This window comes from Acanthopagrus latus, chromosome 17, assembly GCF_904848185.1.
Source record: "Acanthopagrus latus isolate v.2019 chromosome 17, fAcaLat1.1, whole genome shotgun sequence".
In the NCBI taxonomy this organism is placed as follows: Eukaryota; Metazoa; Chordata; class Actinopteri; order Spariformes; family Sparidae; genus Acanthopagrus; species Acanthopagrus latus.
In genome coordinates, this window is record NC_051055.1 from 8,244,012 (window position 1) to 8,261,732 (window position 17,721).

The 17,721-nt window shown below is 41.4% G+C and overlaps 3 protein-coding genes across 3 annotated transcripts; 1 reads left to right on the forward strand and 2 right to left on the reverse strand.

Moving 5' to 3' along the window:
• Positions 1–1,612: 1,612 nt before the first annotated feature.
• LOC119005564 (hepcidin-like) lies at positions 1,613–2,373 on the reverse strand. Its single transcript, XM_037073316.1, has 3 exons — positions 2,191–2,373; positions 2,009–2,086; positions 1,613–1,890 (listed from the first exon to the last, which is right to left on the reverse strand). The coding sequence occupies exons 1-3, from the start codon at positions 2,275–2,277 to the stop codon at positions 1,789–1,791; spliced, it is 267 nt and encodes an 88-aa protein (XP_036929211.1). The 5' UTR covers positions 2,278–2,373; the 3' UTR covers positions 1,613–1,788.
• Positions 2,374–4,347: 1,974 nt separating this feature from the next.
• Positions 4,348–5,109, reverse strand: LOC119006787 (hepcidin-like). The gene is made up of 3 exons (XM_037075854.1): positions 4,927–5,109; positions 4,745–4,822; positions 4,348–4,626 (listed from the first exon to the last, which is right to left on the reverse strand). Exons 1-3 carry the CDS (start codon positions 5,011–5,013, stop codon positions 4,525–4,527), a joined length of 267 nt encoding a protein of 88 aa, XP_036931749.1. The 5' UTR covers positions 5,014–5,109; the 3' UTR covers positions 4,348–4,524.
• A 3,207-nt stretch (positions 5,110–8,316) lies between these two features.
• On the forward strand, positions 8,317–9,080 carry LOC119006788 (hepcidin-like). The gene is made up of 3 exons (XM_037075855.1): positions 8,317–8,502; positions 8,607–8,684; positions 8,803–9,080. The coding sequence occupies exons 1-3, from the start codon at positions 8,416–8,418 to the stop codon at positions 8,902–8,904; spliced, it is 267 nt and encodes an 88-aa protein (XP_036931750.1). The 5' UTR covers positions 8,317–8,415; the 3' UTR covers positions 8,905–9,080.
• The last annotated feature ends 8,641 nt before the right edge of the window (positions 9,081–17,721 follow it).

Genomic DNA, 17,721 nt, shown 5'->3' on the forward strand with positions numbered 1-17,721 from the left:
TGCAAGCTTGTAGCTTCAGACTATTAGACGACTACAATTTTATGCCAACCTGACACAACTTCAACTTGATCTTCCTGCTCAGTATTTTGATGCTGCTGAGAATCTCCAAAGGAAAAAGAAACAGTCCAAAAGTTAAAATTAATAGTATGAACCTAATGATAGATATTAGGAAAAAACAGTTTACAACTCAAAGTTTTGACTTCTTGATACCAAAAGTGATTAAAGAAGTACTTCACCGCTGGGTTGGCACTTGGAGCAGAATCTTAAAAAAAAAAAAAAAAAAATTGTGCTAAATGACGAGAAAAGGGGCTGTAATAAAAGACCTACAACAACCAGAATGCAGTGTGCCGCATCAGACCGATAAACACTCCCGCCGCTGACAGGTGTCCAACTGTGAGCCAGCTGGTAACAAATATTATTGTGTTACATTTAAACAGTACAGTAAAAACTATATATAGAAACCTTTTAGGAGAGAAATAGAATTATTCATATTTAATCAGCACTGCCTTGTTTTAGAGTTTAAACAATAGTCCTTCCAGTGCATGATCTTTCTCATGCTTTTAGCGTATGGTAGATAAACTGCTTGTTGGAAAATGAGCCTATGGTGGTTAAATTAGGGACCGATTCCAACAGATTCAGAGCTATTTGGTGTTGCTGACACTGGCATCGTGCTCACTTGAAGCAAGAAGAATAATGGAAAACACTGAATAGGAGGTTAGGTTATCACTGTGCTGCCCAGTTACACAATATGTTGTAAGGTAGATGTGCCACTCTATTAATGCTACATTCTAGGTCTTAAAAGTGATATTAAAGAGAGATGTATTGTATCGTTGCAGAGCCAAAACATCCGAGACAACAAAGTAGGGGATTTAAGTTATTTACTTTTCTGCTGCTCCCAAAAGCATTAACTGACTGATTTGTGTATATCATGTTTTGCTTTTTACCTTGTTAATTTGCTCTTTTGGAACAGGTATAATGCCCAAAGGTCAAAAACAGACAAGGTCCCATTCCCAGCAACAGTCAGGGGATGGTCCAGAACTCATTACTGGAAGCAGATACGTTCTGCCAGTGATGAGGCAACAGTGACCCAACTGAGTATGAATACCTGTACGTTATCAGACAGAATAAACTCAAAGGAGCTGACACAAGTCATGAGAGAGCAGAAGAAACCAAAGCCTCCAAAGATGAGGACATTCAGCGTTGTAGTTGCAGTGGCCGTCGTGCTCACCTTTATGTGGGCCGAAAGTTGCAAATAAAACATCTCCTAAATCTTCTAAATGTATCGTCTATGTGGCCTATTGAATTCTTTGCTATAAATGGTGTATTTTTCTGTTTTTAAGCACAGCTGCATGACATTTAGGATATTATTTAATGTCAGTTCCCCAAAATAACTGGCATGTTTAAGGTTGCTTATCTTGCAGGAAACAAAAAAATAAGAACTTGTTGTGTGCAAACTCATACCACCCTGCTACTTCTATTAGCTGTGTATAAATTGTTTTACCAGTGTTTTTTTTTTTTTTTTTGTTGGGGGGGAGTGTTGTTCTGTAGTAAATGTAGAAAATGGTTTTAGAGTTGCAATATGACAAAATTGAATATGTTCTTACGCACTATGTTACAGAGCCATTGACATTTATTGATCATCACTGAGCAGACAGTGTTTACAGCATGACCAAATTCAGAAACATCCTCACATATTTACAACCACAAAAGAAGTGCAATGTTAAAATTGCTTTAAGAGTAGAAATATTCAGTGGTTGTTGTGTGAATCCCAGGCTGGAGCAGGAATCCTCAGAACCTGCAGCAGATACCACATCCTCTCATGTCAGGACAGCAACCGCAGCAAAATTGGCAGTCCTTTGGGCTGCGCTTGTGTCTGTTGTTATACGGCATCTGTGAGAAAGAGAAAAGATATGAGCAAGGTGTTCATCTCCAGCATCATCTCTCACTCTGTTGACTCTCTCTCCTTCTCACTGTATCTGTCTCAGCTCATTCAGTTCATTGAACAAACCTTCCAGGAGTCCTCTGACTTCTCTTCATGTGCAGCAACTGGACCCTCATTGTTCATTGGCTCCTCCAGCTCTTGCACCTGTCAATCAATTGTGCACATTTACATCAGGAGCCACATTTCAACATTTAGACAAAACATTTCCAGCTAATAAGCAAATGAAATGACTGAAGTCAAGTTGTTACCTCAGTGAATGAGCCAGCAGAGCTCTCCTGAAGGCAAATAAAGGTGAGCACGACGGCCACTGCAACTGCAACACTGAATGTCTTCATCTTAGGAGGCTTCCACTGCTTCAACTTGTTCAGTCCTTTGATTCTTCTGGTGACTCTCGTCAGCTCCTTTCACTTCTTCTCCTGTCTGATGGTTGACTTTGTAAAGTGTGCTGGTATTTATAGTCACCTGGACCACTGTTGCCTCATCACTGACAGCACCTACAGTACAGCAGCTGCTTCCAGGCACAGGCTTGCATCACTACCTGAGGGATGCTGGGAATGAGAATGGGGAACTCCTCAACAGTGGGAATTCTCTCTTTTTGTTTGTTTGTTCCACATATCACCCATTAGCATTTATATGTCTCATTAGTCCATATACACAACATGCTTATACATTTTAAATTCTGGTAAATCACTTATAATAAAGAAAATGGTCTGCTTCAGGCAGTACCTACCTGAATTCATTTTATAAAGCAAGTATTAGTCAGCTGCAGTAATTAGCTACTGTTTAAAATCAATTCCATTGCAAGCTTGTAGCTTCAGACTATTAGACAACTACAATTTTATGCCAACCTGACACAACTTCAACTTGATCTTCCTGCTCAGTATTTTGATGCTGCTGAGAATCTCCAAAGGAAAAAAAACAGTCCAAAAGTTAAAATTAATAGTATGAACCTAATGATAGATATTAGGAAAAAACAGTTTACAACTCAAAGTTTTGACTTCTTGATACCAAAAGTGATTAAAGAAGTACTTCACCGCTGGGTTGGCACTTGGAGCAGAATCTTAAAAAAAAAAAAAAAATTGTGCTAAATGACGAGAAAAGGGGCTGTAATAAAAGACCTACAACAACCAGAATGCAGTGTGCCGCATCAGACCGATAAACACTCCCGCCGCTGACAGGTGTCCAACTGTGAGCCAGCTGGTAACAAATATTATTGTGTTACATTTAAACAGTACAGTAAAAACTATATATAGAAACCTTTTAGGAGAGAAATAGAATTATTCATATTTAATCAGCACTGCCTTGTTTTAGAGTTTAAACAATAGTCCTTCCAGTGCATGATCTTTCTCATGCTTTTAGCGTATGGTAGATAAACTGCTTGTTGGAAAATGAGCCTATGGTGGTTAAATTAGGGACCGATTCCAACAGATTCAGAGCTATTTGGTGTTGCTGACACTGGCATCGTGCTCACTTGAAGCAAGAAGAATAATGGAAAACACTGAATAGGAGGTTAGGTTATCACTGTGCTGCCCAGTTACACAATATGTTGTAAGGTAGATGTGCCACTCTATTAATGCTACATTCTAGGTCTTAAAAGTGATATTAAAGAGAGATGTATTGTATCGTTGCAGAGCCAAAACATCCGAGACAACAAAGTAGGGGATTTAAGTTATTTACTTTTCTGCTGCTCCCAAAAGCATTAACTGACTGATTTGTGTATATCATGTTTTGCTTTTTACCTTGTTAATTTGCTCTTTTGGAACAGGTATAATGCCCAAAGGTCAAAAACAGACAAGGTCCCATTCCCAGCAACAGTCAGGGGATGGTCCAGAACTCATTACTGGAAGCAGATACGTTCTGCCAGTGATGAGGCAACAGTGACCCAACTGAGTATGAATACCTGTACGTTATCAGACAGAATAAACTCAAAGGAGCTGACACAAGTCATGAGAGAGCAGAAGAAACCAAAGCCTCCAAAGATGAGGACATTCAGCGTTGTAGTTGCAGTGGCCGTCGTGCTCACCTTTATGTGGGCCGAAAGTTGCAAATAAAACATCTCCTAAATCTTCTAAATGTATCGTCTATGTGGCCTATTGAATTCTTTGCTATAAATGGTGTATTTTTCTGTTTTTAAGCACAGCTGCATGACATTTAGGATATTATTTAATGTCAGTTCCCCAAAATAACTGGCATGTTTAAGGTTGCTTATCTTGCAGGAAACAAAAAAATAAGAACTTGTTGTGTGCAAACTCATACCACCCTGCTACTTCTATTAGCTGTGTATAAATTGTTTTACCAGTGTTTTTTTTTTTTTTTTGTTGGGGGGGAGTGTTGTTCTGTAGTAAATGTAGAAAATGGTTTTAGAGTTGCAAAATGACAAAATTGAATATGTTCTTACGCACTATGTTACAGAGCCATTGACATTTATTGATCATCACTGAGCAGACAGTGTTTACAGCATGACCAAATTCAGAAACATCCTCACATATTTACAACCACAAAAGAAGTGCAATGTTAAAATTGCTTTAAGAGTAGAAATATTCAGTGGTTGTTGTGTGAATCCCAGGCTGGAGCAGGAATCCTCAGAACCTGCAGCAGATACCACATCCTCTCATGTCAGGACAGCAACCGCAGCAAAATTGGCAGTCCTTTGGGCTGCGCTTGTGTCTGTTGTTATACGGCATCTGTGAGAAAGAGAAAAGATATGAGCAAGGTGTTCATCTCCAGCATCATCTCTCACTCTGTTGACTCTCTCTCCTTCTCACTGTATCTGTCTCAGCTCATTCAGTTCATTGAACAAACCTTCCAGGAGTCCTCTGACTTCTCTTCATGTGCAGCAACTGGACCCTCATTGTTCATTGGCTCCTCCAGCTCTTGCACCTGTCAATCAATTGTGCACATTTACATCAGGAGCCACATTTCAGCATTTAGACAAAACATTTCCAGCTAATAAGCAAATGAAATGACTGAAGTCAAGTTGTTACCTCAGTGAATGAGCCAGCAGAGCTCTCCTGAAGGCAAATAAAGGTGAGCACGACGGCCACTGCAACTGCAACACTGAATGTCTTCATCTTAGGAGGCTTCCACTGCTTCAACTTGTTCAGTCCTTTGATTCTTCTGGTGACTCTCGTCAGCTCCTTTCACTTCTTCTCCTGTCTGATGGTTGACTTTGTAAAGTGTGCTGGTATTTATAGTCACCTGGACCACTGTTGCCTCATCACTGACAGCACCTACAGTACAGCAGCTGCTTCCAGGCACAGGCTTGCATCACTACCTGAGGGATGCTGGGAATGAGAATGGGGAACTCCTCAACAGTCGGAATTATCAGTTTTTGTTTATTCCACATGTCAATATGGAAGATTACCTTGATATATATATATATATATATATATATATATATATATATATATATATATATATATATATATGTATATATATATATATATATATATATATACACATTCCATCAGAGCATTTTCTGTACTTGCATCAATGTTTCAGTTTCAGACAATGAAGAACACACATAACATATGATATTTAATTACAGCAGTAATTAAATTGCAACACTGTTACTGACGTCTTGTAACTGTTACCAGCTGATATATCAATCTCATGTAAACATGCTGAATCAGTGAGCCTACAGTCTTGGCATTTGTTGTTGCTTGTTAGAAGAACTCTGTCATATAAAAAAAAAAAACACTTTAAACACTTGGGATTATACATAAATTATAGTGACATCATAATAGAAATAGTGAAATCTCAACTGCCAACAAAACAACCATTCAAACAAATAACAGTAAAGATGAAGTAATCACTGTGTGCAGTTACCGTAACAGAGTGAAGTCAGACGTTGAACCAGTCCAAATACCTTGCGAAATAACTCAGAACCCCCCGATTCCTGTCACACTTGTGTCAACAGCAGCTGAGGGATCCAGATCTGTTTGAATATACAGCAGAGTCCGTAGAAAAAATAAGATAAAAACAAAAAATACAGATTGTCTTAATGTCACAGTGCATCACCTTCAGTATCTCTTAAATCTACAATTTTAATATCTCTATCATATCAAGGCAGAATAACAGGGTCATATTGTTTTAAGGAAAATCCCTAAATGTCAAGTTAAATAATTTCAACCAGCTCTGTGTCACTACAACCTCAGCAGTGGATGCAAATGAACAGTGTTAATCATCTCTCCACCCAGAGACCCCCACTTATTTACCAGCAAAAACCCACACAACAACCACTGAATATTTCTACTCTTAAAGCAATTTTAACATTGCACTTCTTTTGTGGTTGTAAATATGTGAGGATGTTTCTGAATTTGGTCATGCTGTAAACACTGTCTGCTCAGTGATGATCAATAAATGTCAATGGCTCTGTAACATAGTGCGTAAGAACATATTCAATTTTGTCATATTGCAACTCTAAAACCATTTTCTACATTTACTACAGAACAACACTCCCCCCCCCAAAAAAACAAAAAACAAAAAAAAAAAACACTGGTAAAACAATTTATACACAGCTAATAGAAGTAGCAGGGTGGTATGAGTTTGCACACAACAAGTTCTTATTTTTTTGTTTCCTGCAAGATAAGGAACTTTAAACATGCCAGTTATTTTGGGGAACTGACATTAAATCATATCCTAAATGTCATGCAGCTGTGCTTAAAAACAGAAAAATACACCATTTATAGCAAAGAATTCAATAGGCCACATAGACGATACATTTAGAAGATTTAGGAGATGTTTTATTTGCAACTTTCGGCCCACATAAAGGTGAGCACGACGGCCACTGCAACTACAACGCTGAATGTCCTCATCTTTGGAGGCTTTGGTTTCTTCTGCTCTCTCATGACTTGTGTCAGCTCCTTTGAGTTTATTCTGTCTGATAACGTACAGGTATTCATACTCAGTTGGGTCACTGTTGCCTCATCACTGGCAGAACGTATCTGCTTCCAGTAATGAGTTCTGGACCATCCCCTGACTGTTGCTGGGAATGGGACCTTGTCTGTTTTTGACCTTTGGGCATTATACCTGTTCCAAAAGAGCAAATTAACAAGGTAAAAAGCAAAACATGATATACACAAATCAGTCAGTTAATGCTTTTGGGAGCAGCAGAAAAGTAAATAACTTAAATCCCCTACTTTGTTGTCTCGGATGTTTTGGCTCTGCAACGATACAATACATCTCTCTTTAATATCACTTTTAAGACCTAGAATGTAGCATTAATAGAGTGGCACATCTATCTTACAACATATTGTGTAACTGGGCAGCACAGTGATAACCTAACCTCCTATTCAGTGTTTTCCATTATTCTTCTTGCTTCAAGTGAGCACGATGCCAGTGTCAGCAACACCAAATAGCTCTGAATCTGTTGGAATCGGTCCCTAATTTAACCACCATAGGCTCATTTTCCAACGAGCAGTTTATCTACCATACGCTAAAAGCATGAGAAAGATCATGCACTGGAAGGACTATTGTTTAAACTCTAAAACAAGGCAGTGCTGATTAAATATGAATAATTCTATTTCTCTCCTAAAAGGTTTCTATATATAGTTTTTACTGTACTGTTTAAATGTAACACAATAATATTTGTTACCAGCTGGCTCACAGTTGGACACCTGTCAGCGGCGGGAGTGTTTATCGGTCTGATGCGGCACACTGCATTCTGGTTGTTGTAGGTCTTTTATTACAGCCCCTTTTCTCGTCATTTAGCACAATTTTTTTTTTTTTTTTTTTTTTTTTTAAAGATTCTGCTCCAAGTCCCAACCCAGCAGTGAAGTACTTCTTTAATCACTTTTGGTATCAAGAAGTCAAAACTTTGAGTTGTAAACTGTTTTTTCCTAATATCTATCATTAGGTTCATACTATTAATTTTAACTTTTGGACTGTTTTTTTTTCCTTTGGAGATTCTCAGCAGCATCAAAATACTGAGCAGGAAGATCAAGTTGAAGTTGTGTCAGGTTGGCATAAAATTGTAGTTGTCTAATAGTCTGAAGCTACAAGCTTGCAATGGAATTGATTTTAAACAGTAGCTAATTACTGCAGCTGACTAATACTTGCTTTATAAAATGAATTCAGGTAGGTACTGCCTGAAGCAGACCATTTTCTTTATTATAAGTGATTTACCAGAATTTAAAATGTATAAGCATGTTGTGTATATGGACTAATGAGACATATAAATGCTAATGGGTGATATGTGGAACAAACAAACAAAAAGAGAGAATTCCCACTGTTGAGGAGTTCCCCATTCTCATTCCCAGCATCCCTCAGGTAGTGATGCAAGCCTGTGCCTGGAAGCAGCTGCTGTACTGTAGGTGCTGTCAGTGATGAGGCAACAGTGGTCCAGGTGACTATAAATACCAGCACACTTTACAAAGTCAACCATCAGACAGGAGAAGAAGTGAAAGGAGCTGACGAGAGTCACCAGAAGAATCAAAGGACTGAACAAGTTGAAGCAGTGGAAGCCTCCTAAGATGAAGACATTCAGTGTTGCAGTTGCAGTGGCCGTCGTGCTCACCTTTATTTGCCTTCAGGAGAGCTCTGCTGGCTCATTCACTGAGGTAACAACTTGACTTCAGTCATTTCATTTGCTTATTAGCTGGAAATGTTTTGTCTAAATGCTGAAATGTGGCTCCTGATGTAAATGTGCACAATTGATTGACAGGTGCAAGAGCTGGAGGAGCCAATGAACAATGAGGGTCCAGTTGCTGCACATGAAGAGAAGTCAGAGGACTCCTGGAAGGTTTGTTCAATGAACTGAATGAGCTGAGACAGATACAGTGAGAAGGAGAGAGAGTGAACAGAGTGAGAGATGATGCTGGAGATGAACACCTTGCTCATGTCTTTTCTCTTTCTCACAGATGCCGTATAACAACAGACACAAGCGCAGCCCAAAGGACTGCCAATTTTGCTGCGGTTGCTGTCCTGACATGAGAGGATGTGGTATCTGCTGCAGGTTCTGAGGATTCCTGCTCCAGCCTGGGATTCACACAACAACCACTGAATATTTCTACTCTTAAAGCAATTTTAACATTGCACTTCTTTTGTGGTTGTAAATATGTGAGGATGTTCCTGAATTTGGTCATGCTGTAAACACTGTCTGCTCAGTGATGATCAATAAATGTCAATGGCTCTGTAACATAGTGCGTAAGAACATATTCAATTTTGTCATATTGCAACTCTAAAACCATTTTCTACATTTACTACAGAACAACACTCCCCCCCAACAAAAAAAAAAAAAAAACACTGGTAAAACAATTTATACACAGCTAATAGAAGTAGCAGGGTGGTATGAGTTTGCACACAACAAGTTCTTATTTTTTTGTTTCCTGCAAGATAAGGAACTTTAAACATGCCAGTTATTTTGGGGAACTGACATTAAATCATATCCTAAATGTCATGCAGCTGTGCTTAAAAACAGAAAAATACACCATTTATAGCAAAGAATTCAATAGGCCACATAGACGATACATTTAGAAGATTTAGGAGATGTTTTATTTGCAACTTTCGGCCCACATAAAGGTGAGCACGACGGCCACTGCAACTACAACGCTGAATGTCCTCATCTTTGGAGGCTTTGGTTTCTTCTGCTCTCTCATGACTTGTGTCAGCTCCTTTGAGTTTATTCTGTCTGATAACGTACAGGTATTCATACTCAGTTGGGTCACTGTTGCCTCATCACTGGCAGAACGTATCTGCTTCCAGTAATGAGTTCTGGACCATCCCCTGACTGTTGCTGGGAATGGGACCTTGTCTGTTTTTGACCTTTGGGCATTATACCTGTTCCAAAAGAGCAAATTAACAAGGTAAAAAGCAAAACATGATATACACAAATCAGTCAGTTAATGCTTTTGGGAGCAGCAGAAAAGTAAATAACTTAAATCCCCTACTTTGTTGTCTCGGATGTTTTGGCTCTGCAACGATACAATACATCTCTCTTTAATATCACTTTCAAGACCTAGAATGTAGCATTAATAGAGTGGCACATCTATCTTACAACATATTGTGTAACTGGGCAGCACAGTGATAACCTAACCTCCTATTCAGTGTTTTCCATTATTCTTCTTGCTTCAAGTGAGCACGATGCCAGTGTCAGCAACACCAAATAGCTCTGAATCTGTTGGAATCGGTCCCTAATTTAACCACCATAGGCTCATTTTCCAACGAGCGTGAACTTTGTTTAGCTCACATTTAAGTGCAACTTCTTTACTTCAAACTATCTCTTAAAGCAGTATTCTGTAAAAAAAAAAAAAACAAAAAAAGAAAAAGAAAGAAAAGAAAAAAGAAATGCCATTTTGTGTGATTTGCACAATGAAAACTCATTTGCACACGAGATAAGACACCACTATTCAGACAGGGATGATTTTAAATACAAAAACTCTGTAGAGGAGACCGGGGACGGTTGTAGCACTTTTGGTCTCAGCTCCTATAACTTGCAGAATGTTTGTGGTAGGGCACACACAATTTGACACAAAGTATCCTCATTTGTCCTCTACTAACAGCAATGTTCTTAACTTTCTCCAACTATATCACATAAATAAGAGTGTATTTCTTAGGTTATGACCTTGACAGTTAGTGTAATATTACTAGAGATGAGATATTACAATTGGGTTGTATGGTAACCAGCTTTGTGATACAAGTGGTAAAATTAAAACATGCAGTATGAGTGGGACATATTTTAGAGACCTCAGCAGTTTCAAATATCCATCGCAATAACCGGGATGCCGTATTCACTCCATTTCAATATTTGCTGACTCTGCTGGCCAAGTGAAGCATGATGCCAGTGTCAACAACCACAAATGACTCCGGCTCTGTTGGAATCAGCCCACATCTTGCAAAATGAAAGAGGAGCACGGCCTTATCTGTCAACCGCTATTTGTTTTTCTGTTCGCAGATCACGTCCAGTCATAGTGAACACATCATTTTGCTTGTTATTGTTCAGGGAGATTAATACCCAATGTAAAATAAATATGACACGTAATATTTTTTAGTTTAATGCTTATTTAAATCTGTTGAATCTGATGTGTCCGGCTGTTATTCAACCAGAAAACAATTGTGAGAATGAATCTCTACAAATAATGGAAACTGTTTCCAACTGGTAACTCATTGAGCGGGGGCATCTTTAGGATTTTGAGGCCTGTAACAGCTTTTGCACTTGGACGCTGCAGTCACTCTTTGACGATTTGAAAAAAATGCTCAAGCTCTGTGGAGATGCACATGGACTGTAATGGAGCAGCCAAGTTCAAGTGCTCTCACCAGCTCTGCGCTGGCCTGAGGTCTGAACTTGGTCTTGGCCACATCAGGACAATTACATTTTTGTTTTTGAAGCCGTTTCTTGTTTAGCTTTGGTTTGACGGAGAATTGATCTCTTCCAAAGCTGGGACTCGCAAGCTCTCCTCCAGGTCTTTGAATTATGCTGCAATAATTTTTAACCTCTGTGTTCAGAGGCCTTCCCAGTCCCTCTGCAGAGAAGTTTCCCCACATCTTCACGATGCAGCCACAACTGGATGGACCAGTTGAATACATTTACAATATTGAATCATTTACTATATAATAATCCTCAATAGGATGGTAGCTGGCAGCAGGGAGAGCTATAAGTGCCTTGAGGGATAACAGACATGACAACCTTCTTATTCAATACACACATATTTTTCAGTGGATCAAGTGAGAAAAGTGTACATCTGCTGCGTCTCAATGTCGTAAAAAAAAAAAAAAAAAAAAAAAAGGAAAAAAAGAAACACTTACAGGAAACTGTCAGAACAGTCCCACCTGACAGGTTCAACTCCTCAGGCAGACCGATACGCCTCTCTCCCGTCCGTCCCTGCTTCAGTGCCTGTGCATCTAACAGATCAGCTCGACTTGTATGAGAGCTTAATAGCTGCTATACTCACTCACTCCATATAACATCCTGCATGCAACTCTGACGCCACAAAACCTGAGGTACTACAGGTAGACCGGCGCTGCTGGCCCCAACCCCTCAACTCAACATAGTATTAACTCTTACTCTGTGGTAAAAACAATATCTGTTGTCATGTCTCCCCTCAAATACTTTGTTACAGAGGTGACTTCTTCTTTGGATTGTATTTCAAGCACAGTAGAACAGATGCTCCTAAATGATCATTTGAATATTATAGGGTCAGAGTTACTACAGGCAGCAGTGTGTCTCTATGATTCCACAATGCTGCTGTTGTTCCAATCAGCCCCCCCTGCCCCAAGTTTGTTGCACTTGCTAATGTTGCTAACACTTGCTAACAATAACTTTGCTAACGCAAGCTAGCTAACGTTAGGGCAGTACAGTCTGCCATCACAGAACTATATTCTTACATTGTTTTACATGAAACACAGATACCACCTGACTCCAACGGTGTTACACAAACGCTGTTAGAAGCTGGAAGTGACCGTCAGGATTCTCGTGCAGAGGTAAACAATACAATCAATTTGGGCCTCACAGAATTCAGAAGTATTAATTTGCAATCACATCCCTGTTTTTTTTAAGGGAATGAGTTTTTTATTTTTTTTATTTTGCATGCTTCTACAAGCTCTGTAGATGATGATCCAAAAAAAAAAAAAAAAAAAGATTTGACATAAAAATGTTTTCAGTGTGACCTTTAATGATTTGGGCTTCATCTGCATCCCTGTGGGAAAATAAAGATGAGAACTGACTGAGGGCTTCTGACAGTAACAGCACATCACAGCCACAGCGTTGTCTAAATGCGATGTCACCTCTGATTCGAAATGTTGGGAGCACGTTCCAGTGCCGTTTTTCCCCTTGCAGCGAAAACCACTCAGGAACAGCATCGGAGAAAATGGACTGGGACTTGCACTAGAGAAAGAAACGTAACCCACTCTTCCCTCTGCCATTGTGCTCCCCCCCCGCCTCCTTCATGCCTCTTGCTGCATGGCAGTTAGTACCACAGCCATGAGCAGTGAGACGTCTTGACACAATACTGGGAATGCTGCCAAAGCATGTGTAACACAGGAAGAAAAATCCAACGGGAGACCATTGTAATTAGTCCAATAAATGTTTTCACTTGGATGTATTCGAAACAAAGCAGGGCTTATTACGGCACGCATGGGTTTTTATTGTGAGAGCTTGTAAGCGGATGATGTCTTCTGCGCGGAGTCAAAGGCCACGGCTTTTCTGCGGCAGTGAAACAATTTAACTGGAGCCTCTGCACCAACAAAACCTGTGTTCTGCTACTGTGGATGCAAAAAAAAAAAAAAAAAAAAGTTAAACTGCTGCTCTATTTCCTCATTTGAGGATGTAGTAAATGCACCAGTGGATTCAGCTTTAATTTAAGCTCTTTTTATCCTTTTCCACTGATGCTGTTAAAAGATATAAATAACAGATCCCACTGCAAAAGAGCGCTGGTCTTAATTAGGTAACATGGATGCTTATGACTTTGATTAAATATGGCGCAGCACAGATGAAACCTGCACAGTGAGGCTGATTAGGCGGGATTATAGCCGCTGAAACGGTGATATGTGTTTAATACAGTTCGGCAGGCTGTCAGGGGCGGCTGAGGCTAGTTAAGGTAACGTTTTGCAACCTGTAATAGCTTCAGCTCGCAGATGCCAACGCACACGGTCCTGACAGCCCCCGGCTTCAATGGGCTCGGGCTGCCACTCTAGGACCCTGAAGGCTCCTGCGACAGATGTGGCTTTCCAGAGGGTGTCTGGGCGGGCTGGAGGGGGTCAGGCGCATTCACCACTGGGTGTCGGCCGGCCCAAATTGCTGCCACATGAATGGACGTGTGATTAAAAGGAAATAGAGTGACGGAGGTGTAGAAGATATTCCGGATAGGTAGGATCACTGAATAAAACGGTAAACAGAGGGTAAACATGGATGTGTGATGTGGAGTGACTGGGTGTGCAATGTGGCATCGATGAGTGACATGAGAGGCCATTTTGCGTCGCGGTCGCCATGTGGTGAAACCTACAAAGCGCCCAGTCAAAGAGCCTCCACGGGCCTCTAATTTGCTGTGTCCTGTGTTAGTTAATTAAGCCGCAAGATAGCCGGTCGGGCTCCGACAGTTTTCTTTTTTGCTCTTGCTTCCTGGGAGGCGATATATTTAGCCGCCTCGTGTGGCCCTGCGGGGTGGTTGTTTTGAGGTGACAGAGCTGTCTGTTGCGGCCCGCTCGGTCGCGGCCTGTCACGCCTGTAAAAATGTTTGTGAAGTGAAAACCCCAGAGAGCTGTGGTCGCGTGCCAAAAAAAGGGTCTACGCTCGCTCGCTCTAATAATGACAGAGCAACGCGCGGGCTGCCCTCGGGCGACGGTTCTGAGGAACGCCGGCCCGGCGCGAAGTCGCTCGGCCTTTCCGACTCCTGAGCCGTAAACAAACTTGCATCACGGCGGAGAGTAAACACGTGTGCTGGGAGGAGGGAACTTATTCGTGCATCTTCTCTCATCTCATTAAACCTACCTAGACTACAATTAGCACGGAATCTTAATTTGCCTGGAAAGTTAATTAATCCATATAACTTTCAAGGCAGGCTCGTAAAGACCTGCACTCATATGGCTGTAACACGTTGCCAGAGACGTTCTGCAATGGAAATGCTTACTCTTCCAGCCACCCAGGAGTATTTAGTAAGCAAAATGGCCTTTTCAACACCGCATCTCGTCCCCTTTTCGAATTCTTAACACCCACCACTTATTCCAAGCAGGCGGTCGAAAATGAGGCACACTGGAAATCGCTCCTGTTTTATCCATGTCGCTTTACACCCAGCTTTTATAATGTAACGTGGCAAGCATTACACGATGAGGGACTAATGATATATTTTCTCAGCTGGGACGTGGGAATTGCACCGCGGACCCAAAACAGTGTAGAGTCTCAGTAAATTAGTGCGTGCCGTTAAGTGAAAAAAGTGAAGAGCTTGCCAGAGCTGCGCTGGCTCCGGGACTCATAGGGAACCCGCTACACCGCACAGTGGGAGGGGAGAGCCGCGGGAGATCTTGAACCTATGGGGAGAGGAAGCCCACTGTCAGCGAGAAGTCAGCGCGAGTGTCTGAAAACCCAGACTTCACCCTCTGACAGCTCGGAAATATCCATTTTAATAAGGGGGAAAAGTGGATTTGGCCAGACATCTTCGTTCCTCCCATGGAAACTCATCTGTCCTGGTGTGAGGCGACACCCTCAGTGACTCGTAACTGAGGGGGTTAGCACAGCAGACTTCTGCAAACCAGCAGGCCCCACAGGATGGATCCGCAATTTGGTCGTCGGGTTTCTGTGAGAGTGAATTCACTCTGAGTCCACCGCTGTTTCAATTAGAAGTGTATTTAAAAAAAAAAAATTTAAAAAAAACTATCAACTTTTTTTTCTCAGAAGAAATGTTGGAAATGTATGTTTCTGCATACGACTGAAGTGATGAAACTCAACACTTCATATTCTTTGATCAGTTTTATGTTTTGACAGTGCTGTGACTGTGAGGTTTACCTTTACACTTACAGCATTTAGCAGACGCCTCTGTCCAAAGTGACTGACAGTAATTCATACATACATTCATACACTGGTGGCTGCCATGCAAGGTGCCGCCCAGTTTTGGGGCTCAGTATCTTACCCAAGGACACTTGCATACCAGGGGAATTAAACCAGCGACCTTGTGATAACAGGATGCTGACTCTACACCTGAGCCACAGTCGCCCACAGAGGAGGGTGACTCGCCACGGTCAACCCAGGAATCCCTCGCAAGTCCACTGTGACACCACGATGCCCCGTAATCCTTAAGTGACCGGTGTGTTTTCAGTGTGTTGTGAAATGCACACCTTCCTCATTTACATTGTTAGTGGCCTGCGGCTGATTGTATCAGTCGTTTTGTAAGCTCCCTCTGGCAGTCTTGCATCACAGAGGCCTTTCCCTTGAATGCAACATCTGGTCAAAAGGGCAAAGAGAAAACGTTCGGCCCGACAGAAACTGGCAATTACATGTACTATTTCTTTAAATACCTTCAACAGAGCAATATATTTGTTACAAATAATGGCTCCTTTGATGGTTGCTTCATCTGTTTCTTCCAAAAGATTCATTCAATTAGGAGCTAGGAAAAAAAAATGCACACAAAGGCTTGAACTCTACATTGGGCAACTTAAATTTAAATGTTTAAGAGGGCCACATTACCTTTTTTATGATTTTGATTATAATGGGCTCTTATTTAAAACACATGGACGTAGTAATATTCAGCAGCTGCGCAGCTCTGCCTCTGGGGCATTCTTTGTTCAACGAGGAGAGGGGCGGGGGAAACGGGGAAAAGGAAAAGAAAAACTTCCACATGCTAACATTTACACAGTGATTTCTTTTAATTGCACTCTACTTTTTAATTTGCCCTGGACTAATGCTTTTAAAAGCAGGACTGGAGGTATTTTATTGAAGTCGTGCCTTGTGCCGGAACAAGTTTTCCTGATTGCCTCGCGGCCTCGCGAGCCTGGCTCTTTCCTACCTGACAACCTGCGTTATTCCCTTCACTCGCCACGTCAAACATGCCACCCAGCATTTGGACCTGGAGAGGCGAGGGGGAACACACCGACTGGGCGAGCTTCCCCTCCAGGTCCCCTCTTCAAAGGATTATGATAAAGTAGCGCTCCTCGTGCTGGGTGAGCGGCAGAGTCGAAAATAAAAAGTGCGGCCGAGCTGGAAAAAACGCAGATGGCCTAATAGATATGTGTTGCTTTTTCGAGGGGGGAAGAATGTTAAACAGATCCTAATCTCAGCAGCCAGAGGGCAGGCGTAATATTTAGTTAAACACTTCCAGTCATAATAAAGCATCTGTCACAGCAGTGAAAACACACCCGCAGTCGATGAGCCGCTCAGAGTGTTTTCTGGCTTTTTTTCCGGTGATGTTTTAGGTGCGATGATATTGTAGAGATGGGAAACGTCTCGTTAGAGCACAAATCAGAGACATCAGACACGGGACGCTTGATCCAAACATCCCCCGGTTTCACAACCTGTGACTTTTTCTTCCACCGACCCAAAAACAACCCTCGCCCCTGACGACAATTTCCCTCTTCATATTTACGATTATAGGCTGCCGGTTACTTTGACCTTAGGTCTCTTCTGTCTGACAGCCCCGTATAACAGCAGCCGATGCCAGAGAGAGGCCTGGTGGGGCCCAGATCAGCAGTAAAACACACCTGTGTCTGGGGCTGAGTGACAGCTCTCTCCTCCAGTGATATGTTCCTTCATAAAGACTCGACCAAACAGAGGTTAATTGGAAAAAAAATGGATGAAAAATGACTGTTTAGCTGAAAATAAGGTCCGACCCTCTGACAACCCAGCCGTACCTTTCAGCATCTTAGCCACTATAAAAAATAATTTTATGGTCGCAGTTTTTCACAGCTTCCCGCACAGGGCCGATATATCAGTTTACAGATATTACCCTTTCATTGTGTTTAGATTCTACATTGCGTTTTTGTGGTCGGTTTGGAAATGTCAGAAACGGTTGTAAATCCTGCGACTAAAACCTGACTCACCCGTCAAAGAGTAATTAACCTCAGTTTTTTTTTTTCCCCGTGACTAAATGTACATTTCTTTCTTCAGCTTCTACAACCGTGATTCAATCTTCACCACTTTGGAATTTACAGTTTTATGCTGATAGAGAGCCGAGCTGTATGTTTCGAGTCTATTCTGACTGAACGGAGGAAGTAGTGGGTAAACAGTGACTCTCTTTGTGGCCGAACAGATGAGCAAAACTAAAAGGTCTGACCGCTTTTAGGCCAGTACACAGTGACTGAAGCAGACCTGCAAGCAGTTATCCAACAGGTGAGCTGACATGAGTGGGTATGTCGGG